This window comes from Cnephaeus nilssonii (genome assembly GCF_951640355.1).
Source record: "Cnephaeus nilssonii genome assembly, chromosome: 11".
NCBI lineage: Eukaryota > Metazoa > Chordata > Mammalia > Chiroptera > Vespertilionidae > Cnephaeus > Cnephaeus nilssonii.
The window spans coordinates 22,282,949-22,310,161 of NC_137082.1; the positions used below are offsets into that span (position 1 = coordinate 22,282,949).

Below are 27,213 nucleotides of genomic sequence, written 5' to 3' on the forward strand. Positions count from 1 at the left end.
TAGTCTAGAAAGAGAATGCCAGTAAGGTAGCTCGATTTTCTTTTCTCTAGGGCCAACAGGTCATTTGATCAATAAAACACAGGCCACCCCACCCTCTGCACTTCCTATGGAAGGTTAACAGAAGCAGGGATTGTGCAAAGAGAAAGGCACTCCCCCACCTGGACAGTGAGCAAAAAGATGGTGTTGGCCTACTCTTTTGGGATTGTTTTTTGTTTACTTTCATGGTATCTGGGTTAGAGTTTCATTAGTTTCTAAGCCATTCTGCCAACAACGTGATATTGGAGCTATGGGGAACCTATGTTCTTGGGGCCATGGTGAGTTTTGCTGTTCAAACGGTAACTCAAAAGTCTGGGACCTCCTAGGCGTGGCCCTGTTCCTCTTCCTACCCCTGTACTCCAAAGCATTTCTCTCAGAAGCAGCACCTGGAGGTGAATTTCTTGCTCCTGGGCTGGGGGGCGGGAGGGTGGAGGGGGTAAGACAGAGTGAGAACAAAGCACCGATTGTTACGTTTCACCTGTTCTAAGTCTATATGAACAGGTGGCTGGGGGTCTCAGAGGAGAGGAGGGCAAATAATTTCCGCTTGTACTATTTCTGCAGCCACAGCTTTGTGACAGCACGTGGGGAAGCTGCATTTGATAGAAGTCCAAGAGCCTTTGCCAGAAGGAACCACGTGTGGCCTTCTCATAATTCGTCCTCCCCTCAGTTCTCTGCTTCCTCGTCTCTCACGTTTTCTCCACACCTGTGAGCTCCAGCAGCCCCTTAGGTCCTCAGGAAGCCAGGCAAAACCATTCTGAAGAATTCTTTACCTCCCATCCAGCTAAACAACACAGCTTAAGATGATCAAAATGAATAGCAGCCTGCACTGCTCTCTGGAGCTCACACATAGCTCTGTCACAGGAGCTGCGGAGGGCTCAGCATTACGCAGTCGCTTTTTTCTTCTTTTTGGAAAAGTAATGTGGGTTTCCCAGCTCCATGGATCCCAACTGCCTTTACAACACTGTTCTTCCCTAACATTTAGGTAATATTTTTAAAAGAGTCCCTGTGCGGTCTAGGTGGAATATGGGGATTTCCTGATGGATGAATTTATCTGGGAGAGAGAAAGGGGATCCTGAGAAATGTGGTTCTTAGGGGAAGTCTAAGTACTTAGCAACATTTCTGTGAGGGGAAGCATTCCCAAAGCCTTGTGTTCCCCTGCATCCAGGCATATTCTCATAACTTTACATTACCCATTTTAAAATCTATTACTCTCATAGCTCAATCCTCAGCAATAAGATCCACAGTGACATTTCCCACCTCTGGGGAAAAAGTGTGAGCCATAGAAAGTCTAAGCACCTTGTGGGTAAGGGCAGTCTGGTCCCATGAAATCTATAAACAAGGAAAAATCACTTCCTGTAGATAAATGCATGATGGGGAGTGATGTTGAGCAACAATAAGGATATGTCTGGGCTTTTTTTTCCCCCCAATCTGCACCTCCCCCAAGTGGATCCTTTGTTCTTTAGCAGAGAGCCAAGTGGCCAGTTCCTGGAGAGAGGGCAGTGGAGCAAAAGGCCTGTTTTTCCAATTAATCAATGAGCACAATGCAAGACTCATCAGACATATTAATTGGGGGCATGCAGCGATTTCTGTGCATGGGTTGTCAAAGAGTGACCTCCAAACCATTGTCCACCTCTGTACCATCAACCCTGACTGCCCTGCCCTACATCTATCTGCCCATCTATTCAGTCTGTGCACCATGGAACATAGCGATTTTTTCCCCCTCTGTCTCCATGATCCCTTGTCTCCAACACAGTCTTCGGTGGTAGCTGGGATTTTCACACCTATGTCATTTCCTGGAGGAAAAAGGCCTTACATTTCTTCATTTCTCAGAACTTAACCCAGCATTTTTAATGCAGTAGGGGTTGGCCTAAGTATTCTAATTGAGGTGTATTCCCAGGGATATTTGGTAGTCACCAGGACACTGGTGTTATAAGCAAAGCAACTCTGGTCAAGGAAACCTGATCTACAATGGTGTCATGTAGAGAGGGTCCATCTTGAGGGAGAGAGACAATTAACTTAATTAAGAACCAATTCCTCTGGGGGTCAGGTTCAGGAAGCTTCTGCCATGTAAACTCATGCAGAGAGGAAGAATAAGGAAAAGCTGTCCCTCCCCAAATGGAAAGAATTAAGAGCAAAGCTGAAGAGTAGGGAAGAAGGCAAGAGAGAAGAGAATGGGAGCTGCATGGGACCAGGTTGCCCAGGAGGAATTACCTCTCTCAGCTCTCATGGGATCATCCCTGGGAAGAAACAGAGGGAGATCCAAGCAGAATGGAAACTTAGAAGCCTGTCCCTGAAACACGAATTGGTGGGGTAAGTATTCCTGAGAGCCGGAGAGCCTGAATTTGAGCCCCCAACTACAGTTTATGAGCCATGTGACCTTGGGCACACCAGAGTAACTTCCTGAGGCCTGACTGCCTGGCTGACAGTATTGAAAAAGTGACATGTGCTTCATAAGGGTGTTGGGAGAGTCAACTCGGATCAACATCTGCTTTATAGTCTACTGTGCTATTTTGGTGGAGGTGAATACTATCTTTTTCAATCCCAGGCACCCCTTTGCATAGCCTCCTATTTCCCTCGGCTCCATCCCATTCCACCTTAGTGGTGTGTGTTCATCTCTCCCTTAGGAATGTCTGTTCTCACCTCTCTTCTTATCAAAAAATTCTTTATCAGTCATTTACACTTTAGAGCCACCGAAGTGTTGTCACCTCCTGAAGGCATTTCTGGTGTCTAAGACAAGCTAGAGAGGCATGTGAGGGAGAGGGCCTTCCTGGGCACCTGTGAAATCATGTGATGATTTGCCTCATTTACTCACATGCTAGACTGGCCCTTTCCACAGCTACCATATTTCCTCAATTTCAGGGCATATTATTTTGTTTGGTTTTTACATTTTAATGCCCCTGATATAAGACTGTATCTTATAATCATTGGTGTGTCATAATTTAATCAGCAATGCTTTCTTTTTTAGTGGCTTATCAAATAATGGTGTATCTCACAATCAAGGCTGTTACATAGACGAAATACACCATTATTCTTACAGAGATAACATGATCATAAGCAGGATTCATTAAAGAGTTAACAAGAAAATCGAGGGAAGGCATGAGTTGCTTTGAAATCAGATCAAGCAACAAAGAGATGGACTATTTCATTTTCTTGCACCTTTCAGCTGCTGAACCTTACCTGGATATTTGGATTCTGTCCATTGATATCAGCTTTGGAAAGATCTGGAAAGTTTGGTAGATCAAGGAGGAAAGATCTTGGACCATCTCTTTGCAATGACGGGTGCCCAGCCTCTGGCTGGAATCGCTGTCTAGAGAGGGGCTGGTGTGCAGCCTGGTGGTCCAGATGCTCCCCTGGTGCTTCTTTGGAGAAAGGAAAGCTGCTTTCTGACGTAGAGTCACTTTCCACATTGAGGTTATTCTAAAACAAACAAGAAAATGAACAAATAAATCGGGCATGATTTTGAAACATCATCCTTAGCAGTCTATTAAATTCGGGAGCAAGGACAATAGCAGTGGCTGGAATTAAGCCAGGATGGTATTCCCAACCCATCCCCTGTGGTTTAATTTATCCATCTTCAATTAGCCAAATCATTGGGAAGCTTCTTCCAGCCTGCTACTTGGGAATTTCCTGAAGGTAAATGAATTATGGGATATGTATTAAACATCAAGCACATCAACACAAAAGTACTATTTTGAAGGACAGTAGGTGCTCATTTAGAATTGAAATCAAATTATGGCTTCCTTTTCACAGCTTCAACTGATTAACCACTCCTGCTGAAGTTATCATCATATAGTCCAGAGTTTGTTTCTTTGGTGCGGGTCATGGAGCAAAAGATCTGACCAAACTGAGTAAAATACTTGAGCTAAATCATTGATTATATGCATTCATCCATTCATTCATATCTCCTTTCCTTCCTTCCTTCCTTCCTTCCTTCCTTCCTTCCTTCCTTCCTTCCTTCCTTCCTTCCTTCCTCCCATTCATCCAATCAACAAATGCCAACCACATGCTAGACACAGGAGATAACAGCCATAAACAAGACAGACATGGGCCCTATTCTCTTGGAGTGTACATCCAATTGAAAGATATAAACAATAAATATATGGAGAAATCAATAAAATCAGATCAGAGAGTGGTGAGTGCTAAGAAGAAAAGAAAGAAGAAAATTATAGAGAGCAGCTGGAGACACTATTAGGTAGCTAGGGGATGTCTCTGAGAAGGTGACATCTGGCATGAGACTTGAACAAGAGAAGAAGGCATCCTGCAAAGATCTGGACAGAGGACATTCTAGTAGAAGGAATAACAAGCAAGACAGTCCTGAGGTGGGGATAAACGTGGCTCATTTGAGGGACAGAAAACAGGCCAGTGAGCCTGGTATGGAGCGAAGGAGGGAAGAACAGCATGAGATGAAGATGAAGAGATGGACGTAGCTAAAAAAAAAATGACAAAATGGCATTCTAAAATTTTAATATATTTATTCTGTAAAGTGCAAGTCTGTTGTTTTTCCCAGCTAGTGAAAAATGTCTCTATTTAGTTGTCACTTGGGGGAAATTTTTTCAGTGACTGAAAAGTGTAGAAATTGCTGGACTTCTTTCCCAAACCAGCCCTTCTCCTCGCATTCTCTCTGGACCTGGTGTTGGAGGCTCCCTCCATCCCTTCGGGGATGGCATTTTCATGTTTACTGGTGGAGGGAGATGTGAAGATAGAATTTCACCAACCCTTGGGTCAGTGGTTAATGTCCTTGTTATTCTTGGGCATGTTTTGGGGTTTGGAGCGTATATTCCAGCACACTGTCTCCACACGCACTCCCCGCCCCCCACCACAGTGCTTCTGACCCAGCCAAAGGGTTATGTGTGGTATCAAAACACTCCTGACGCTGAGTCCCCAAGGTCAAGCATGGCCTGAGGATGACACTCATGCAGCAGATAAATATCTTCTTAGAGAGCAAACGTGATGGAAGGGATTGTTCTGTATCTCCAACAGAAATGAGACTGAGGAATAAATTCACTAGTACAAGCTTTGTGGATGTTCCAAGAGGCCAAGAAGAGGATTGGGATAGACGGCATGTCTGCGGTCTCCTCTTTACAACATGAAGTTGCAGAGGGTTTGCTGAATGATCTCAGCATGTTTTTGCTTGCCCTCTCCTTTTGCCCAGGAGATGTGGGTGGGGGCAGTGTCTTGGTTGACCTTTTCAGCCACCTTTCTGCCATAGTTTTTGTCTCCTGGCACATCCTCATAGAGGGAGTTGCCCTGGCTTTCCCAGGAGAGAGAGAGAGAGAAAGAGAGTGAGAGAGAGAGAGAGAGAGAGAGAGAGAGAGAGAGAGAGAGAACTACATGTCTTTCCTCAATATCATAGCTATCACAGCCCAATGGGAGATAAGTAAATGTGATTGTTCCCTTGCTTTTCCCTAACCCTAAAACTCCCCGACAGTGTTAGTGAGGACAGTGGATTCTCAAGGAAAATGTATTGCACAGGATTTGGGAATGTAAGTCTCAGAAGGGGGCCAGGATTTGCTTACCAGTTGCTTGGGGGATCCCTGGCAAACCTAGCCCTAGCTGCATTGTAGCAACTGGAAGTTACCTCTCCATTGGGTTAAAAATGAAGCTCTCTTTCTTTTTCCCTGTGATGAAGTACTCTTCCTCCTACTGAACATATTTTAGAAGAAGAGATAAGAAAAGTATTTTTGCTGCTATTTGGCATTTTGCTTAGATAGCTGATAAAACAAGAATCGCATCTGACTGGTTTCTTGATCTGGCTCTGGAATTTTTCCGGGTACGCGATACTCCACCACAGAGTGATCCTGGCTCAGCCATGAACCAAGAAAATCCTTCAACGTCTCTGTGGCTCAATGATCCCGAATGTAAAACAGAGCAGATTATATGAAGAATCCTGCACCCTCCCAGCAGGATGGGCAAGATAACTCAGGTTGGGTTGTATCTACACATGAAAAGAGAAGTAGAGAGTTAGGCGATTGGCTGGACAATTCAGGCCACAAGCGCCTCTGCCGGGAAGAGACTGGGGCTAAAGTATGTTTTGGCTTGAGTTAGGCATGCAGTTGTGGCCTTTCTCCATCTTTCTCCAATCCTCCCCTCTCCCTGCCTGCCCTCCCCCACCCTAAGCTCAGTATTTACAAAAGATTTGGAAGATGGGAAGTAATAAGAAATGCTAATCACATTCTCTGACTATTGAATTACTCTTGCATCTCTACCAAAACATATTTATCTAGAAATCCTGATTTCCTGCAATGGCCTGCCCCCAGACTCTTCAGAAACTGGGAGTCCTATGAAACTCAACTTTATTCTATCAATAACAAGATTCTGGAGTAGCCATTATTTTGATGGTATAGATTTTAAATCGGGGGTGGGAGATGACAGACAGGATTTACCAACAATGCAGGGAAAGGTCTTTTCAGCCTTTCTTTTTTGTTGTTAATCCTCACTAGAGGATGTTTTCCCATTGATTTTTAGAGAGAGTGGAAGGGAAAGGGAGAGACAGAGAGAGAAACATCTATGTGAGAGAGACACATCAATTGGTTGCCTCTGGCACATGCCCCGACCAGGGCTGGGATGGGTCCTGCAACCGTGGTACATGCCCATGGCCGGAATCGAACCCGGGAGCCTTCAGTCTGAGGGCTGACACTCTATCCCCTGAGCAAAACTGGCTAGGGCTTTTCATCCTTTCTTAAGGACACACTGCACATTTTCCTTCCAGAGGTCCCAGTGGAGGTCTTCGCTGATGGACAGCACTCATCTCTCACCAAGCTCACTCGGTGGGTGTTCCACTTAAATGATACTATCAGAGTGAAGATCCTCAGGAAGCGTGTATCTCAAAGTAAAGATTTAACTAGTTTGTGTTTTACTCAGGAAAGCAAACATCCTTTCTTGAAGACAATAGTTTAGGAAAGTCTAAGAACTGAAGAAAAGAAATGCCACCGTTCTTTCCAAAGTGCTGCAGGATTCATTTCGCCTAAATTCAAGTGACATGAGCGGGGGTTTGCTTAGTTTAGGAAAACATTTCTTTACCCACAATGTGTCTTTGTCTTGACCTTTAATCTGTGACAGTGCTATGGCTCCAGTAGCAGTGTTCTCTCTGCAACTCTAATTTGAGAGCTGTGACTGCCAATAAAAAGAGAAACAGAAGAACTGAGGCTATTATATGGTTTCTACAAAGGCACTGTTCAAGTGATGAGGTCGTTGATGTACAGTGGCCAAGTTATCCAGCCACTGCTGATGCTCCCCATCTCTGTGCATTATTTTACAGCTTATTCTTATCTAAAATAGGAATAAACTAATAATAACGTGTCAATAATAATAACATAGGCTCCATGCTCATGTATTTTGCCTTGGATGGCAGTATTGTGGCAGACATTGCAATTGCCTACCCAATTTGCATTCCTCTTCTTCTTACTCAGTGTTTGTTTAGATGGCAGAGTGCTGGTTAAAACTATAGTTCCCAGCATCCATTGCAGCCAGGGGTGACCATGTGACACAATCCTGCCCAATGAGATATAAGTGGAAGGTGCTGGATGGTACTGCTGAATTGGAGGCAGAGTCAGTTTGCCTTTTACCTTTCTCTCTTCCACTTTCTCCTGCTTGAAATGTGAATACAAATGCTCAAATGGAATGAGGATGAAGTCTGAAGGGAAAGATGGAGGGGCCTGGGTCCCTGAGGGCATTGTAGAGTCATCATACCAGTCCTGGAACGGTGACCTCTGAACTTCTTTTACCCCTATCATCAACACTAATGTTAACCTTGACAATGTTATAGCACCAATACCAGTTTCTTACTGTGACTCTAACTCTAATTTGACTATCAATAAAAAAGGGAGAAGCCCTGTTTAGCTAAGTGATTCAAGGTGGAGGTCTGTGTTCTTGGCGATGGGACACAATCATCAGCTGATGAGGTACTGACAGGGCAGTTAGTGAATCCTGGTGAACTTCACCATGGTAGCCAGGCTATGGATGCTCAGCTCTGCTGCTAACTTCCCTAATACCCTATGCCAGCTCGGCCACCTATACCCTTCTCCATACACATTCAGAATCTTCTCACTGTTCCAGCCTCTAGACATTGCATTACTCAAACCTATTACTCACTGTGCAGTGTAATATTTCCTTTCATTTGTCCTAAAATTCTATCATTAAATTTCAAGAAGTTCGCCCTTGCTAAAAGGAACCAGAGCTCCTTGGAAAAATAAATAGTGGATTCCAGAGCTCAGGTAGGAAAGTATAGGTGATACTTAATTGGGAAGGAAGCTTTCAAGGACTAACAGTGTTCTCTTTAAAGAACTCAGGAATCAGCTTAAAGGGGCCCCACTGCATAAAGATTAGACAATTTGGGCCTCAAAACAAAAAGTTTGTGGTTGACTAGCATGCATTGAATTGATGAAAACCCCTGAACCTATGTTACTCACAAAAGAGAGAAAGACAGAAAAGCTATTTTCATAGGAGGAATGATAATACTCTTTACCTTTAACATTGATATTAAAAAGAAAGAAAGGTTTTCCCAAGGAAATGATATTTGAACTGAGATTGAAAAGAGGAGTAAAAGTGAAGCAGATGAAGAGAACAGAGCAGAGGAGAGTGGGCCAATGACTACTGTGTGTGAACGGATATGGCAGGTGCAGACTCCCCAGGACCTGACATGGCCTGCTACAGGGACCCAAAGGATATCAAAGCTGGAATGGAGTGGGTGGTCGGACCTAGGTCACTCTGCTGTCTTAGTAAGAGATCACTGAGTTAAAGAATATAAATGCCAGGCCCAACACGACATCTTGACCCGCCAGCTGTTGATCTGAAAACTTCCTATCATAGTGTGTTGTGACTTTTCCACGAGGCCACCACTTTCCTGGTCGCATTCCCTGGGTCATTGGAGGCTTGTTGAAGCCGTCTGTGCTGGGATCTCTTCCCTCCTTCGCTCTCAACAGCTGGCCCTAAACAAACCCTGGGAAAGCCCCGCCAAGATGAACTAAAAGAGAAAATCTGTCATCTGTAGACTGAGTACAATTTTTAAGACGATAAGCCCAGGTGCTTTATTGTTAAAGTTCTTTCTCCCCAGTACACCACTGGCCCAAGACCAAGGATGCCCAACCACTGCCTTCAGCCACTGCATGGCTGTAGCTGCTCATTTTGGCTATCCTTGTGACCAAGGTAGATCACCACAGCCATACCAAGGTCAAAGTGGTCACCATGCTCAGCGTTCCCAGCTAGTCATTTGGCACAGACAGAGGGAGAGGGAGGGGGTCTTTGGAGAACCAAGCCACAGGACAAATTAGGGTGATCAACTCCAGGGGTGAGATCAAGTTGGGAAATAGGCCATGACATCCATCTTTGGGAAAAGTGCTTTAAGCATCATTGTCTCATTCTGCAGACCCACCTGCCCTGTTCTGCAAACAGCAACCAAAGGCTGGTGTGTGAAACAGGCCTGATCGGACCACTTCCAGAACCTCCAGAAGAGGCACAGACTAGTAACAACGTGTGGCTGCCTAGGACAGTTTTAGTGCTTCTTAAAAAACAGCTGTGGTAAGTATTCCCACATTAACACAACCAGGCAGACTTCTTGGAGGCAGACGGGATGGCGGATTTCTTCTGGAGGCTAAAGAACAGGCTGTATCTGCAATCTCAAACCCCACACCCTCCAATTCCCCAAGCTTAGGAGGCACCCAATAAGTACTAGTTGATGATAATGATGGCCACAGGCCTAGTTAGATTTTATTTTAATTAGACTCAGGCTATAGGCCTCATTACCCCTCATGTGGCTTTTATGTGGGATTCTAAAGAAAAAAAAAATCCGGAATCCTCTATTGAAGATATTAAAGAAGATATTATTAGCAATGCTTTTGGTCTCATAGACTTTGAACAACAAACAACAGAGATTATAATTAACGTCACTGCAGCCTCTCTCCTTAAAACATACTAACAATATAGCTAATTAGCAATATGTCCTCATTTGGGGCTGGACATCTGCATATTATTATCGACAATGCTTGTTTCCTTTTTCCAGATTAAAGGAAGCCATACTGCACCCAGGCATATGGCTGTGCTCCTTCCACATTAAAACACTCTGTTTTCTTCTACCCACGATAAACACACTCAGGGCTTTATCTGTGCCGGGCATCGATTTTTGTCTGGAACACTTCCACATGTCTAAAAATAAGTTCAAGAATGCCATTGGTGGTGTTTCAAAGGGAAGAGCAAACGTTTCTCTGTTTGGGGAGATAAAAGAATAAAAGGGCACACTGATTATCTTTACACATGATTGGGGAGCAAGCGCCCCTAGGAAGAGACAACCAGGAGAGAGAACAAAATGAATTGCAGACCATAAAATCTGCTTTCACAGGGGGCACACTTGTTCTGAGGGCTCAGGACCGTCACGTAGGAGTGGCAGTAGGGGGTGGTGGAGGCTCATTCTGCAAAGAAGTAAGCAGGAGCCATGGGGAGAGCCATGCACTATTAAATACACAGATGCAAGGTTGGCCACCTCCTGCTCTCTCCACCTGTGTGTGATGGAATCACTGAGTAAATACCAATGGCTCTATTTTATAGAAAGGATGGTCATGCAAACCCCTGGCAGAGGAGAAATGGCCAGAAATGTGCTTTAGTCTTCGCTGTGGGAACCTGAAGCCAATTCTGGGAGCCAGTGATACAGGCGCATCATGCGTCAAGAATGCAGGAGGCTTGCATCTTGGTTGGCCATGGAGCCTTCTGTGACTAATAGCTGAGGAATCTCTCATTAGAGTGGCAGAATGTATCATACGAATGTTTATTTTAGGGCTTGGGAATGACCCTGCTTATGATCTCAGTGGACACTTTAGAAGGAATGAAGAATGGTCAACTCCTTGCATTCGGGCAGGGAGCTGGTTCACAGGGGAAGGGGCCACTAGTGTGGGCCACCCAGCCCTGTGCTTCTTTCTTAATTGAAGGCTCTTGGGACTGGCTGACTAAATGGGAGTCAACACCCCACTGGCTCGCCTGGGATACTTCTGTAAACAGCTTTGATCTTGAAAATGTGTGGATTATTGGTGATTTTTCAAGTTGTGCTTTCTCCACTGCTGGCAAAGAAAACAGAGGGGGAAGTCTCCAGGACCCATTTCCTTTATGTCCTGTGAGGCTAACGAATGAACAGAAAAGAAACATGAACTAGTCTTTCAAGTCTAAGAAAACATGTAAGAAGTAGAATACAAGGGTGGAAAGCCAAACTGGCCAAAGAAAACTTTACTCATCATCTAAAACATCTTTGTAAATGTAAGAGGATGAAAAAAAAATTGTGTTTTCCAGAACTCTTCTCAGGGGAAATGGTGGGCTTGCCTAGAAAGAACACTTTAATAGATCTCGTGGGGTGTGAGACAAACCCTCTTCAAGAGTGTGCTAAGGGAGGGCTTTGCTGTGAGGGGGATCTGACTTTGAGGGCAGAGCTAACTTGCTCTGGGCTATAAAGTGCAGGCTGGCCACCAGGGGGCCTTGGTCCTTGCTCCTCGGCCATGTAGAGCTCAGCCTCCTAAATCAAACTGTGAGCAAATATTTCAGAACTATGGATTACTGAGGATTTTTCAAGTTGTGCTTTCTCCATTTCTGGCAAAGAAAACAGCGTGGTAATTACCTGGGACCCATTTTCCAACACTCAGTCTGAAGAGGCACCAAATCATTAGCATGCCTACATGGCTCAACTATGTAAGTCCTCTCTTGATCAGAGGGGAGTATGTCGAACAGGACGAGGACAGATTATATCTAACAGATCCGAAGCTAACAGATTCCGTGTCTCCCCACATGGGATGGGGGCACCCAAGGCCTAGGTCAAGGCTGGTGTTCTCTTGTTGGAAGGCACAACCAGGAAGGCAAGCAAAAGACCATGGGATGGCAAAGTTCAGAGGTTGACCTGGGGTGGGGTAGCCCTGGGGACCCTTGCCCAGGTTATTATTTTAATTAAGAAGATAGATTTCCCTCACCACCTCAAATCAAGATCCCTCATGAAACCTACCACAAACCTCGGCTCCAGTACCTCTAAAATAGGTTTTAAAGCGAGCTGGATCTTAACTTTGGAATCCTGGAAAAGGGCTCATGGTGTTGTGGAAGGGGCCTGGCCCAGGAGGTCTGAGGCCTGAGTCTCCGTCCCAGCGTTATGCTTACCTAGTTTTGTAAGCTTATGCATGTTATTGCACCTTTGTACCTGTGGTAGATGGGTTTGCAAAAGTGTCTATTAATTCTCTCTCTCTAAATGTCCATGCCTTGGGTAGGTGCTTCCCACACCGTCTTTCTGCTTGGCCATGTGACTGACCTTGGTCAATAACAACTGTGAGCACAGGCAAGTGCTTGTTCTTTAGGGCTTGCCTGTTTTTGTTGCTCTTTGGAATCCTGAGACTACTGTGTGACAAGGCCTGGGCTAGTCTACTGGGTGATGAAACAAGGACGATCTATCCCAGACCAACCAGCCAGCCAATGACCAGTCACTCAAATGGAGACCATCCTAGACTATCCTAGACCGTCCAGCCCCAGCTGAGCCAACCCAGACTAGAAAAGCCACCCATCTGACCCATAGAATCACAAGGAATAATAAATGTGTGTGCTTTTAAGCTAACACATTCTTAACGGTTTGTTGCACAGCAAAGGCTAACTGATACAGGACCTCAGTTATTTCTCCTATAAAATGGGCCTGGTGAGGAAGAAGGGGAACTGCAGAAAACCTCTCAATTTACCAGTTCTGACACCCTAGGATTAAAACCCTCTAGAGACATTGTTCTGGAGAAATTATTTTCCAACAATAACCCCCCCCCCAAAACACTATCCTGAATGCTGAAAGCATCGAAGTGAAGATGGGGAGATTAAACAAAACCTGATAGTTCTAAATACATGAAATGTAACTACTGTCTTCAAAGACCAGAATTCTACCTTCTTTCTCCTGTCCTTCCACCCGCTAACTCCAAGGTGGGTAGAGTCTGTTTGAACTCCACCTCCACTCCCTCAACACACACCATTTCTATCATTTACATGTGCTGTTTTGTTAACAGTTCCTTGACAGTTTTTCAAATATTCTGAGTGGAGCTTTAACAGTTCTCCCTCACACTTTCATGAGGCACCTGTATAGCCTTGTGGGCCACCAGAAACTAGTAAGGCTCATTTATTAGGGAACCCCTACTGACACCATAAAACAATTATAGACCTATCATAGACCAACTACGACTGGAGGTGAAGAGAAAGCTGTAGCCACCAGGACCAGTTCCCTTCCCCATCTGCCTGTACAGATTGTTCCTATTTGGACTGCTATTCTGTTCTCTCCATGGAAACTGTTTGATCTCTGCTTGAAAAGCTGGCAGCCCCGTCGATGGGACTGTGGGCCCTTGGCTTAGCTTGGCTAACCTTCTTTATTCATGGTTAGGGTGCTTGTTCTACTTGTGGGTTCACTCAACAAACACGGGGTGTCTGCTTTGTGCCAGGTGTCTGCTGGAATGAGACAGTTCAAAAGCACATAACTTATTAAGACAAACTCTCCAAAACTTGAAAATTATGCAAAAAGATGTTGGCAAGTTTATCAGTTCATCCTGGGGCACAGTATGCAGGCCTGTCCAAGATTATTTAATTCTCTAAGAGAATGTATGTACCTTTCTTTCAATTTATTATTATTATTATTATTATTTAAAAATATTTTTATTGATTTCAGAGAATAAGGGAGAGGGAGAGAGAGATAGAATAATGATGAGAGAGAATCATTGATCGGCTGCCTCCTGCATGCCCCACACTGGAAATCGAGCCCACAACCCAGCCATGTGTCCTGACCAGGAATCGAACTGTGACCTCCTGGTTCATAGGTTGGTGCTCAACTATTGAGCCATGCTGGCCTGGCTCCCTTACTATTTATTACTAGAGGCCCGATGCACAAAATTTGTGCACTCGAGGGCGGGGGGAGGGGAGAGGAGGAACAGTCCCTCGGCTCGGCCTGCACCTTCTTGCAGTCCAGGAGCCCTCGGGGGATGTCCAACTGACAGCTTAGGCCCGCTCCCCATGGGCCTAAGCTGTCAGTTGGACATCCTTAGCGCTGCCCGGAGGTGGGAGAGGCTTCTGGCTGAGTGGTGCTTCCCCTGTGGGAGTGCACTGACCACCAGGGGACAGCTCATGCGTTGAGCATCTGCCCCCTGGTGGTCAGTGCACATCATAGAGACTGGTCATTCGGCTGTTTGGTCGATTTGCATATTAGCCTTTTATTATATAGGATTGATTAGGGCCCAGACTAAAAGTTACATGCTCACTTACAGAGTTTTAACCCTGCAGAAATACAAATACTTTTGTCCAGTTGAAACAATAATTCATTAAAAGTTCTTGTCAAAAGGAAAAAAATTGTAACTATGTGAGGTGCTGGATGCTAACTAAATCTATTGCAGTGGTCACTTCACAATAAATACATATATTAAATCATTACGTTATGCACCTTAAACTTATGTGATGTTATATGTCAATTATATAAAACTGGAAAGAAAAGGAAGCAATAACTCAAAGCTTACTGTCTTATTGCCCTATAGGACATTAACCAGTTTTGTTTCCCACTTACAAACTTACTTCCTCATGATTTTCCCAACTAATTTTATAAATATCTGTTCCTCAAATGATCTGAACTGGCACCAGCATCTTCCTAGTTCCCTGGTTAATTGAATAAACCTTTGACATGTATTCCTTTTTACATTTGCATGAGACAAGTTTTTAACATGATAAAAATCCTATTTGGACAGGCTTTAGTCTTCAAAGATTTCAGACTCCTGTGGGGAAGTTAGGAAATGCTCATACAGTATAAAATGCAAGGTAGAAAGTGGGAAATTCTTTAGCAGTAGAAGTTTTCAATGCAAGGAAAGTAAAACCAGGCAGACTCCTAATTATGATTTCACACCTCACCATGTACTGAATCTTTAATGCCATCACAGTATGTCCTTTCTTTTTCTCTATAAGACCCCTCTCTGGCTATGGTCTAATGCACTAACAAGCTGAAACAGTTATGGAGAAGCATGGTTTGTGAGCAGGACTTCTCTTGGCTTTCTCCTTTTTAAAAAATATTTTTATTGATTTCAGAGAGGAAAGAAGAGGGAGTGATAGAAACATCAATGATGAGAGAGAATTGTTTGTTGATTGGCTGCCTCCTGCAGGCTCCACACTGGGTATTGAGCCCACAACCGGGGCATATGCTCTGATTGGGAATTGAACCGTGACCTTCTGGTTCATAGGTCGACACTCAACTACTGAGCCATGCCAGCTGGGCACTTCCTCCTTCTTGAGGGCCCCTGAGGGGAGGACAGAAGGCCAAGTGCCAGATGTCAGAAGGCACTCACCCTACTTTCAACCATGTTGCATCTCCATGCCCCCATACAGATTCCTACTCTGACCCCGGGGAGACAAAACACACCCAGTTTTGTTCTCAATGAAAATAATTCTCCCACTAGAGTTTATCCTGACTGAGGTACAAGAAGAGGAAGCAGCAAGTTTCTCAGAGGCTTTCTTTCAGGAGGTGGTCATGAAGGACGGTGTGAAGAGAACAGGTGCACACACTCATGAACCTTCCCCAGTATAAACACCATAGTACTAGGGGCATCAGTCTGAATCGGCAGGAGATGGATGGCACTGAGCTCCTGGATGAGTGAGGAGAGCTTAATAAAGGAACAATTTACAGATGTCTGGGCAAGAGGCTAGAAACCACCAAAGAGGCTGCAGGACCCAGGCCAGGAAAGCCAGGGAGATCTTACCCCCACCCTCCACGCATGAAGAGGCAAGGAAAGGAAGAGGTTACCACTACCCAAAGTGGGATAAACCAAAGAACTTAGATATTTATATGCATAGCCCATGAACATGGGCAATAGGGTGGTGAAGGCCTGGGGGGAGGGGGGAGGTAGGGGCTGGGCGGCAGGGGGTAAAGGAGGAGAGAATGGGAAATATCTGTAACACTATCAACAATAAAAAACATGTAAAAAAAACAAAGTGGGAGAGGTGAGTATGTGGGTGGGTGGTGGTGGGGGGCACATAGGGAGCTTATTAGAAACTGCAACCTCTCTCTCCTCTTCCTCTCATCTCCTGCCATGTGTACCACTGGCCAAATCCAATCAGAAGCCCGAGAGCCCGGGAGCCCGTTGATGTAACACACACAGATCATGCACCTGAGGCAACATTAGGATGAGGAAGGACAAACACTGGATCTAGCGAGGTAAACAGAAGATATGGTCACATGGGACATGTCTGGAGGAAACCACAGTATTATCCTGTCAGGCACTGGATGTTAAATCTAATCATCATGGCGTCCATTTGAGGTGGACCTGAGCACTCTATTCCAGGGATGAGGAGATTTAGAGGCCCTTGGGCTAGTAAGGAGGCGCCAGTGCCCTGCTGTCCTCATTTCTCCCTGGAGGTGTTGTGGAGAGTAAGAGAGTCTGCAGCCACCATGAGGTCCATTCTCCCCCAGCTGCAGCCCAGTTGGGGGGAACTGTTCCAAGGAGACTGGCTCAAGGACATTGGCCTGAAGCGTAGTACTGACTGCATCCAAGCCTCTGCTTCCCTCTTTGTTTGGTGCGGAGTCCTGGCCTCATTTTCTTAAAAAAATAAATAAATAAATATATATATATATATATATATATATATATATATATATATATATATATATATATGTGTGTGTGTGTGTGTGTGTGTGTGTGTGTGTGTGTATACACACACACACACACACACACACACATATATACACACACATATATATACATAGATAGATAGATAGATAGATAGATAGATAGATAGATAGATAGATATAGATTTCAGAGAGGAAAGAAGAGGGAGAGAGAGAGAGAAACATCAATGATGAGAGAGAATCATTGATTGGCTGCCTCCTGCACGCCCCACACTGGGGATCGAGCCCACAACCTGGGCATGTGCCCTGACCAGGAATCGAACCATGATCTCCGGGTTCATAAGTCGATGCTCACTCAGTCACTGAGCCATGCCACTTGGGTGTGGCCTCATTTTCCTAGGAAAACTTCTACTAGCCCAGTGCTTCTTGACTTGTACAGACTGAAGACTTCACAGGGCCAGTTAGGTCTGGTCAACAAAAAAACCTGATAGAATGAGCATGAAATAAAATGGATGGTGACTAATCCATGAAGGAAGAAGCAGAAATAAAGTGGCACATTGTACTTCATTAGGACATTATGGGAGTTTTCAGTGGGCCAGATGAGGCAGAGAACACAGAAAGTAGGTCCCTAAGAGACAGGCTCCAAACATGCAAATATGTATTACTTTGGATATTTGTGTCCCGGGTCATCACATGCTTCCTCAGACCTGCTAAACATTTGGGGTGAACTTTGAAAGGGGCAGGGGCCCAAATGGCCATGCACAGTAGAATGTGCAAGTAAAATCATACCTAATAAAATGGTAATATGCAAATTACCATCACTCCGCTACGCCCACGATTGGGCCAGCGGGAGACACAGGGGGCAGGACTCGGGGTGGCTGGGCTGGTGATTGGGCCGGCAGGATGCTGAGCTCGCGTTGCCGCTGGCAACGCGAGCTCAGCGTCTGCGCCATGGCTGTGCTGCAGCACAGACGGGCCTCTGGGGCAGCGAGCTGGCGTTTTGGAGGTTTGGAGGCGGCGTGGGTGGGCGGGTGGCGCGGCTCCCGGGGGAGGAGTCTGGCGGCAGTTGGGCCACAGGAGCGCGCAGCGGTGTCCCGGTGTCCGCAGAGGACGCGGGTTTCCACGAAGGCAGAGGAGGTGGCGGTGGCCCCAGCATTCCTGGGTGGGAGGCGAAGGCAAGACCCCGGCCTGGGCTCCGGCCCGCAGGAGGACCATGCCCCCGCCCCACCTCGCCCTAGGGGCCCAGGGACTTCGGAGCTGCCGGCCACACCGGTCCGACCAGCGGACAGACAGCCTACACGTGCATGATTAAATCATGCACTGGGCCTCTAGTGTATGCATAAAAAGCTCACAGAATGAAACACAATCAATGAATTTCACAAACATAATGCTAAACAAAAAGAGTCAGATACAAACAAAACATGATTCTTTTTTAAAAATATATATTTTTATTGATTTCAGAGAGGAAGGGAGAGGGAGAGAGATAGAAACATCAATGATGAGAGGAAATCATTGATTGGCTGCCTCCTGCACACCCCCTACTGGGGATCGAGCCTGCAACCTGAGCATGTGCCTTTGGCAGGAATCGAACCCGGGATCCTTCAGACCGCAGACCAACACTCTATCCACTGAGCCAAACTGGCTAGGGCCAAAACATGATTCTTTTTATATAAAGTTCAAAAGCAGGCAAAACTAACCAATGCTGTGAGAAGTCAGGACAGTGGAGACCTGCAGGTACTAGTGACTAGAAGGGAGCCCTTGGGGGGGGGGGGGGGGCTTTGGAGTCACTGGGCACGTTCTGTTTCTTGACCTACAGGTTTGCTCACTTTGTGAAAACTCATGTATGATCTGTGCTCCCTCTGTGTACATGTTATTTACATACAGAACTTACATAACTGCCCAAAAAACAAAATGAAAAGATCAGAGAGAAATGACAATTGGCAAGGTCACAGAGGTTTCTTAAAGACCTCAAGCTTCTCTGTTACCGCTATTTTCTGAACAATAAAGGGTGCAGGGGAACACAGCATTTGAAGAAAGAGGGACTCGACTTGTGGCATATTATTTCCCTGTGGCTCAGTTTTCTATCTGTAAAATGCGGAGCAACTCTGTGGTGAAAATCATTTCTTTTCTACCCTTTGTTATTCCCTTCTCTTAATTAGACTTTCTTATATTGTTATTTTTCCCTCCAGAATATAAAACCTAATATATATATATATATATATATATATATATATATATATATATATATATATATATATATATTTTTTTTTTTCTTTTCCTTCAGGAAAGGACCAGGCCACTGAGAGAGAGCCCTTGGGGACAGGTGAGGGGGTGGGCAATGGGTGGTCTATTTCCCTGGCATCTGGGATGGCAGGCCAGTCTCACTATTCATTATTAAGCACACATATGTTACCTCTTTTCCTATTTTTCAAAACTCCCTCTCCTTCTGCATACCCCATTTATCCTGAATGGATAAAGAAAATGTGGCACATATATACAATGGTATATTTTCGAGAAAGGAGGAAATCCTGCCATTTGTGACAACACGGATGGACCTACAGCACATGATGCTAAGTGAGGTAAGTCAGACAAAGATAAGCACTGTATGATATCATTTATATGTGGAATTAAAAAAAACGTATAAAAACAGAAATAAAATGGTGAGGTGGGGAGAAGACTGATGCTGTTTTTTTCTCGTGAATATTTTCCACCTCAGGCCCAGCTCTTATGTTCCCTAGTCATAACCACACCTCCACCTCCACCTCCACTATCTTTTAAGGGGTCATCTCTGTGCTAGTTTTGTCCAAACACTCTTCATGCTTCATCTCAAGCAATGCCTCCCAAAGCTCCCTATCTGATGGGTACAATTATTATCATGCCCATTGTACAGAGGAGAAAGGTGAAGTTGAGAATGTTACCAAAGTTGCCCAGCTCACACAGGGTCCAGCTAGGGCTTACCAAGCCTGTGAAATCTGGCTGACTGGCAGGAGCTGGAGGAGTTAACCAGTGGACACAGGAGCAGGGCACAAGGGGTTTTTGGATTAAATTCCATATTTTTATAGACTATGATCCAGAGGAGATGAGAGGGTTATCTGGCCTGGGCCCAGAATACAGGGCCCTGATGCCAGTTTGGTGATCTTCCTATGGAACTGGCTACTTTGGTGGCACTGCCTGGTTGCCCTCCATGGTTTTCCATGACTGAATCACAAAAAGTTAGCTTTTCCCTTTATAGTTGTAGTCTTACCAAAAAATCTGGAACTTGCTAAATACCCTCTGAATGGATGGATAGATGAACAAACAGGGTTTCCAAGGCCGACAGGTGTGGGCACAATTGACTCCCTGTGGCCTCATTCAGGGCTGCCATGTACATTTTGTAACCTGTGTACGGCACAAAGGAGTCTGGTGAGGGGCATATGGAGGTTGAAATTCAGACTGGAGGAAGGTTTGTTGTCTGCCCAGAGGAGTGAGTAAAGATGCCCTAGCGCCACAACTCTTTCTGTCTCCTTTACTTCCCAACCTTTATTAACATAGAAAACTCCTATGCATTCTTTAAAACCTTGTTTAGATATTGCCTTCTCCGTGAAGCCTTCCCTGATCTCAGCTTGCTCTGCATTACATCTGTGTCTTATAATGCTTCTTTTATTCTATTTATAAACATTATTAGATGTTCATTCATTTCTGTCCAGTTTCTGGCCAATAAAGGCACACAAAAGGTAATTTAACAGTAAACTCAATTGTACCAAGAGGTAAATTATATTAGCCACATTAACTTTTTAGAGCAAATGCATATCTGCTAACAACAAGAGGAGTACTTTGTCTATTTCTGGAATTCCTCAGCTATCATCCTAGTGCAGGTGACCATCATCACTCTCTCCTTCAAGTTCCAGCCTGGGTACTGCCCAGAAGGAGAGTTTCTCTGGTCATCCTATCTAATAAAAGAGTAATATGCAAATTGACCATCACTCCAAGACACAAGATGGCCACCCCCATGTGGTCAAAGGTGGCTGCCCCCATGTGGACACAAGATGGCCACCACAAGATGGCTGGCAGGGGAGGGCAGTTGTGGGTAGTTGGGGGTGACCAGGCCAGCAGAGGAGGGCAGTTGGGGAGACCAGGCAAGCAAGGGAGGGCAGTTGGGGGGGGACCCAGGCCTGCAGGGGAGGGCAGTTGGGGGCAATCAGGCCTGCAGGGGAGGGCAGTTAGGCGTGACCAGGCTGGCAGAGGAGGGGAGTTGGGGGCGACCTGGTCAGCAGGGGAGGACAGTTGGGGTCAACCAGGCCTGCAGGGGAGGGCAGTTAGGGGCAATCCAGCCAGCAGGGGAGTAGTTAGGCATTGATCAGGCTGGCAGGGGAGTGGTTAGAGGGTGATCAGGCTGGCAGGCAAAAGCAGTTAGGGGCAATCAGGCAGGCAGGCAGGCAGGCGAGCGGTTGGGAGCCAGCAGTCCTGGATTGTGAGAGGGATGTCCGACTGCCCGTTTAGGCCCGATCCCATAGAGATATTAAAATCCCATAGAGATATTAAACCGGCAGTCGGACATCCCTCGAGGGCCTCCAGATTGGAGAGGGTGCAGGGTGGGCTGAGGGACACACCCCCCCTCGTGCACAAATTTTGTGCACCAGGCCTCTAGTCCTCTATAAACAGTATCCCTCCTCCCTGAACAGTTTCCCTCCATCACTCTGTTCTTTTCCTTTCTAGTAGTTATCACAAGCTGAAATGACTCTGTTTATTGACTTTCTTCTTTGTTGTAAGCCCCTACCAGGATGTCAGCTCCTTGGAGCAGAGATTATGTCTGTTCTGTCACTTCTGTCTCCTTGGATCTTAGCCCAGAGCCTGGCACATAGTAGGACTTCACTTAACAGATGCGTGAATGAATGGACAAGCAGGATTTCAAAGTCTAATGGGCATGGGCACTGTGGACTCACCCTACATCTCTGGAACCACATTTGGGTCCTGGGATGTGGGGGTGGGTTGGGGCGGTGAGGGGAAGGCCTGGCAGAGGTGGAGAAAAGTTTCTCTGGCTCACTTTCTGGCTTGATCTTCACTTCAGTGGTGACCCCAAGTCCTGGCACAACATGCCATGGCACTGTAATGTCATGAGCAGTGCCTGGCTCTTCCCTTTGTCCAGGAGGAGAAAGGAGAGCCTACTCTGGAGGTACCAATGATGACAACCACCTGTGCAGGACTGATTCACCACTTAATGCCCAGCAAGTACACAAGGAGCAGCCTTGGTGGACACCATGGGATGGCAGGGATTTGAAGCGGGGGGAGAAAGGAGACATAGGAAGACCTGAGGTACAGGGCCAAGATATTTTGCTCTGTTGCATTCATTTCTGATACTGAACATTTTCAGAATCTGCTTGCTTCTCTTCAATCTCAAATAAGAATTCAAGGATATACCTCTCTCTCTATATATATATATATACATATTTATTTATATATACACATACTTGTAAGTATGTGTACACAAATATATATAAATATCTATTTTAGTATATATAAAATCTATACACAAGTATATATTTATATGTGTATATATGTATATAAATATAATACATATTTATATATATATATGCATATGAATATGTGTTTAAACTTTAATTTCAGTTTTGATTTTAATATCTCCTAAGTGTCCCCTCTATCCTAAACAAACTCACAGAAACCTGGCAAAAAAGCTGAGTTGTCACTTTAACCTAGTTCTCGACATGTGGTCCTCAGCCCAGCAGCCTCAGCGTTACCTGGGCACCCATTAAAATGCTGATTCTCAGGCCCTCTGCAGAATCAGAGTCTGTGAGGTTAAACCAGCAGCCTGTGGTTTAACCAGCCCTCTCTGGGGTTCTGATGGGGGCTATCATCTGAAAACCTCGGCTCTAACCAGGAGAAGATGAAGAAAAGTGGCTGAGTATCAGTTACCAAGCTATTATTCTGAGGGTTACTTCAGCAAAGGGAAAGATTTCCAGGAAATGGTTGTGTATTTTCATCTTGGGTAAATGTAATCAGGTAAATAGCAAATGAGCCCCAAGGCATCCCACTCCTCAGGGACCCCCCACAAAGAGGACACTGTGAGGGGAAGGGCAGAGCTCCCCACATTCCAGGTCCCTGGGTGAAGGAAGTGGCTGCTGAGTCAGATGACATTAGAGGTCAGCCAATGAGGTGAAAAGATAACCCATGGTTGGAGGGTGAACTATAAGACTTCCTGCTTCTCCCAGCATCAATGTATTCCAGCCTTGGCACACTTGCTGAGGTAGCAAGGGTCCCAAATGGGGTGGCCAAGGGTTTCTACTTGATTGCTCCCTCACCCTATGCCTATCTCTGAAAAAGCCATGCAGGTCCATGGGGAAGGACAGGCTTGGGTCCTGATTGGCTGCTGGACAAACTTTTCTAGGTCCGAGTTCTGGCAAAAGATTAAGCAAGGCCTGGGAGAGAGAGAAATTACCCATCAGTCTATGACAGAAGTGGGAGACAAAAGAGAGAGTTGGATCAAGAATTTCTCCAGGTGCCCCAAATGCCAAGTGACTCTTCCCAGGGTTTGAAGATGGCTCCTCTTCAACCTGAAATCTCCCTGGTACCCCCAAAGCCTGGCCACACACAGCAACTCCATCAGCGAGGATAAATCTCAAGTTGCCCTGCACCGAACCTGCAGTTTTCGAGGAGATTAAAGCAATGACTCATGTGTGAAGTTGAAGAAGCAACATGTATTTGTTCCCAGCATATACACAGCAGTCACCATCAAAACCAAATGTCCAACGTGCCTACTCCAAAGGAAGAACACCCTGACCAGCACTCATTCTCCACCTCCTCTGCACGCTTGCTCCCAAATCTGCCAGGGAGACCGGGAAACAGCAGCCTAATGGAGGCATTCACATCCATGTGTCTAAAGGCTCTGTACACAGGGTCAACTGTTGCCAGGAATCCAACCCAAGAAAATGCTCTCTTCAAACAGCCACACAGGCCCGGACTGGAAAGGCTCATGTACCAACCAGAGCGTTGCTCTCTTCCAGCAAATTTATACCTCGTTCTGTGAAAATGTGTTCCCTTGCTTGAACTTTCCTATTTGCTCTCCACGTCTGCAGGTAGGAAGACTGGACAGCGCCCAAAGCCCTGGGTGTTCAGTCACAAAGAGCTCCCGAGGATCCCCATCCCCATTGGTCTGCAGAAAAGGTGCAGAGAACCAGAAAGCTCTCCAACATGCCACGTTATACAAACTTATGAATGGTTTCTTTCAAAATCCTGACTTTTGAAAGCAGACTCGAGAAGGTCAGAAGATAGTTTATTACTAGTAGATTTGCGCTCTCTCTCTGACCAAAGTGTGTTTTGCTTTTCAAAAGGAAAGAGAAGCACCCGAAGATCCCTCCCTCCTGCATGCCACTGCTGGTTCCCCCGCTCCCCTCACGCCTCACTTTATCTCATGCCAGATCATGATCTCAGGCCTCGAGCCCATGAACAGAAGATCCTGTTCCCCGGAATTCGTACCCCCCCCCCTTCTTCACCAAGGGAATGTCTCCCGTTCCAGGTCTTGAACAAAGATTCCACGACGCGTGTTTGATCTCTTCACGCTCCATTTTCATTAGTCCTTCACACTCTCCATCACTTGGAAAAATACAAACAGCATGGTTCAGTTTTAAGGTTAAGAACTGACAGTCTCCATAAACATTTTTACAATCAAAGCTGACTTATCCACTGCCAGCACTCGGTGTCTGTAGGAAAGGGTGAGGTGGGATGGAGGCAAGGAGTGGGAAGTGGAAAACTTCAGCATCAGAAGAAGAGAACAAGTGCTGTGCCTTCAACGGCCGAGTGAAGGACACCCCACGGCATTGCTGGCAAAGAGCTGGGTTGATCCACCTCCAAATAATTAAAGAACAGTCATTCCCCCTTATCCACAGGGATATGTCCCAAGACCCCTAGTGGACGCCTGAAACTGCCGATCGTCCCAGGCCCTAGGTATACTATGTTTTTCCTATACGCACATACCTGTGGTAAAGTTTAATTTATAAGGCAGGCAGGCACAGTAAGAGATTATAACAACAGCTAATAATAAAATAGGACAATTATAACAATATACTGTAAGCAGAACTCTGTGAAAGTGGTCTCTCTCAAAACACCTAATTGTACTGTACGTACAGCTTGGATATGCTGAACAAAGGGATGATTCACGTCCTGGGCGGGACAGAGTAAGATTTCATCATACTACTCAAAACGGCGCTCAATTTAAAACATATGAATTGTTTATTCCGGAGTTTTCCACTTGATATTTTCAGACCATGGTTGACTGTGGGTAACTGAAACTGTAGAACTGGAAACTGGGAATAAAGGGGGGGGGGTACTGTATCGCAGAGAGGGACAGGGAAACCCAAGGAGCAGGGTAGCTCAGGTGTACATTCCTGACTTATGGCAAATACAAAGCCATTAGCGGTCCTGAGTTATGGCATTGTCGGGTCATAAATACTAAAAGTGGGCTATGAAGAGGTTATAAAGTCATTCTCAGAATGGTTGAAGTAGAGACAAGAAGAGGGTAAAATAGATGGGGGGCAGAGGAGACCTAGAACTTAAGCCATACTCCACCTTACACCACCCCAAATATTTATGAGCTGAAATCATTTAATTAGTTGGAATTCATATTGATGGTGTGTGGGCAGATGAACTTTAGGACCTTTATTCATTTACTCATCCCGCATATAACTAAAGAGAGCCAATTACTCCATTCCAAGAGCTGGGAATACAATGGCGAGGAGACCGGTACAGTCCTTGCCCTCAGGGAGTTTATAGTCTCCAGCATTGGCTCCCAAACTTTGTTGCCCCTCCTGATGCCCAAGTCACAACCCAAACCATGTAATCAAGGTGCTGGGGTAGGATCCACACACCATACTTTCAAAGATCCCTAAAGGGTTCCCAAGTGCGGCAAAGTTTGGGAACCACTCAGGATTCTTATCTGTGTTGCCATGAGGGGCCTGATCAATGAACACCAACGTCTTGCTGTTCTGCTTTCTGAAACTCCACGTGCCCACCAGGTCTTCATCTTAACATTTTCAGTGTAAGTGGGGAATTTTCTGTAAGCTTAATCCACTCTGAGTTCTCTGAGAGAGTTTCCGAACTAAAAGTACCAGTCACATACTCAAACGCTGGTACAGTGACTTCATTAATCCAAAACCTAAACCAGGACACATTACCCAGCCCCTAATCTGATCATGGTATAAAATATTTCAACCCCAGGCCAACCCAGAAACCCCAAGCCTCCTAGCTGCCATATCTACAGGTTCCCAGCAGGTTTAAATCACCTGGTTCCCATGTTAAGGTAGAAAAAAAGAACTTGCTTGATAAACCCTTTTCCTCTGTTCTCTTTGAGCTTTTATATTCCCTTCCCCTTCAAGTGATCAATGGAAATTCATTATAGACTTTCTTGGACCTACTCCTGGATTTTTGTCTATTTAGAAAGGAAACATTACATGAAGTCTTTCTCAGGAAGGCCCCAGGAATTTTCAAAAATGAGGAGAAAAGAAAAGAGAATGAAAAAAGGAGTCTGCTTTGAAGTTGCAATGAACAGGCCAGAAAAAAAAAGTACAAAACCCCAAAATGATGGATCCTGAGAAAAATGTTGAAGGAGAAGTACTTCCCCCCTGTTTCCCATTGTGCGTTCTTAAGGGTCAAGTGGTCCCCACTCAAACCACCAGAGCCTGCCAGTTGGCCAACCCAGAGGCATTCCACTCCAGAGATTAAAACCAACTTTATGATTGTGGTGCAAATAATAAAGAGCCTGGCAGGGTCTCCTTCCAAAATGAAAGCTCATTTATTTTCTGAGGTGTATAATTTGGTTGTAAATGTTTCCTTTGGGCCAAAACATCCCAGATTGTGTTTTTGCCTGGAACACATCACTGCTTTGCTGGAAAAGAATGGACTCCGTGTGGTCCCGCCGAGTTCGTCCACTCAGGGTACGGAAGGGTTCAAGTTGGCTCTGCTCTTGTTTCATGTCTGGCGGCAGTGGTCTGCCAGGCAGAACCAGAGGTGGGGAGGCAGGAGGCACTGGGCCTGGACCTGCTGCACCAACTCCCAAATCTTGGTCCATCTGTGCAACAGGCAGCCTCCCCACTGGCTTTTACTCACACCTGTTTCGGTACCTCTGGGCGTCGAGGAGAGCAGAAGGGCATTGGATCCCTGTTCCCTGTGAAGTCTGGCTTTTCTTCCAGGTCTTGGTGTCTTTATTGTATTTATCTTTTCAAAAATCATCCTAAAAAATCCACCCCGCAATGACTAATATTTGGATAAAGGCAAAGCCAGATTCTTTCCAGGGCTTATGGGCTGACCACATGTACTTGGGACCAGAATTTGGCCCATCGCATTTAGCCAATCTCACCCAAATATAAACAACTTTTCCTCCTTTACAAGCAGTTTAAGAAATAACAGTCATTTCTACCATTTTCAGGTTTATCAACTCTCTTCCTCACATCATATATTTTGATCCTGTCTTCCAGTTTCATCTCGACATTAAATTCAAAGCCAGAACTATGCTTTGTAGATAAAAATAGACTTATTTCACTATCCTCTGTACCCCAAACAACAGTTAATGCAGATCAGGGAAACACCTGATGAGATCAAGGGAGTGACAT

General features: G+C 45.4%; 1 protein-coding gene across 1 annotated transcript in view; it reads right to left on the reverse strand.

Moving 5' to 3' along the window:
• Positions 1-27,213, reverse strand: part of ISM1 (isthmin 1) — a 79,942-nt gene that overhangs the window by 22,241 nt on the left and 30,488 nt on the right. Inside the window, exon 2 of the mRNA XM_079784187.1 lies at positions 3,214-3,453. Coding sequence (XP_079640313.1) covers positions 3,214-3,453 — 240 coding nt within the window. The remainder of the gene's footprint in view (positions 1-3,213; positions 3,454-27,213) is intronic.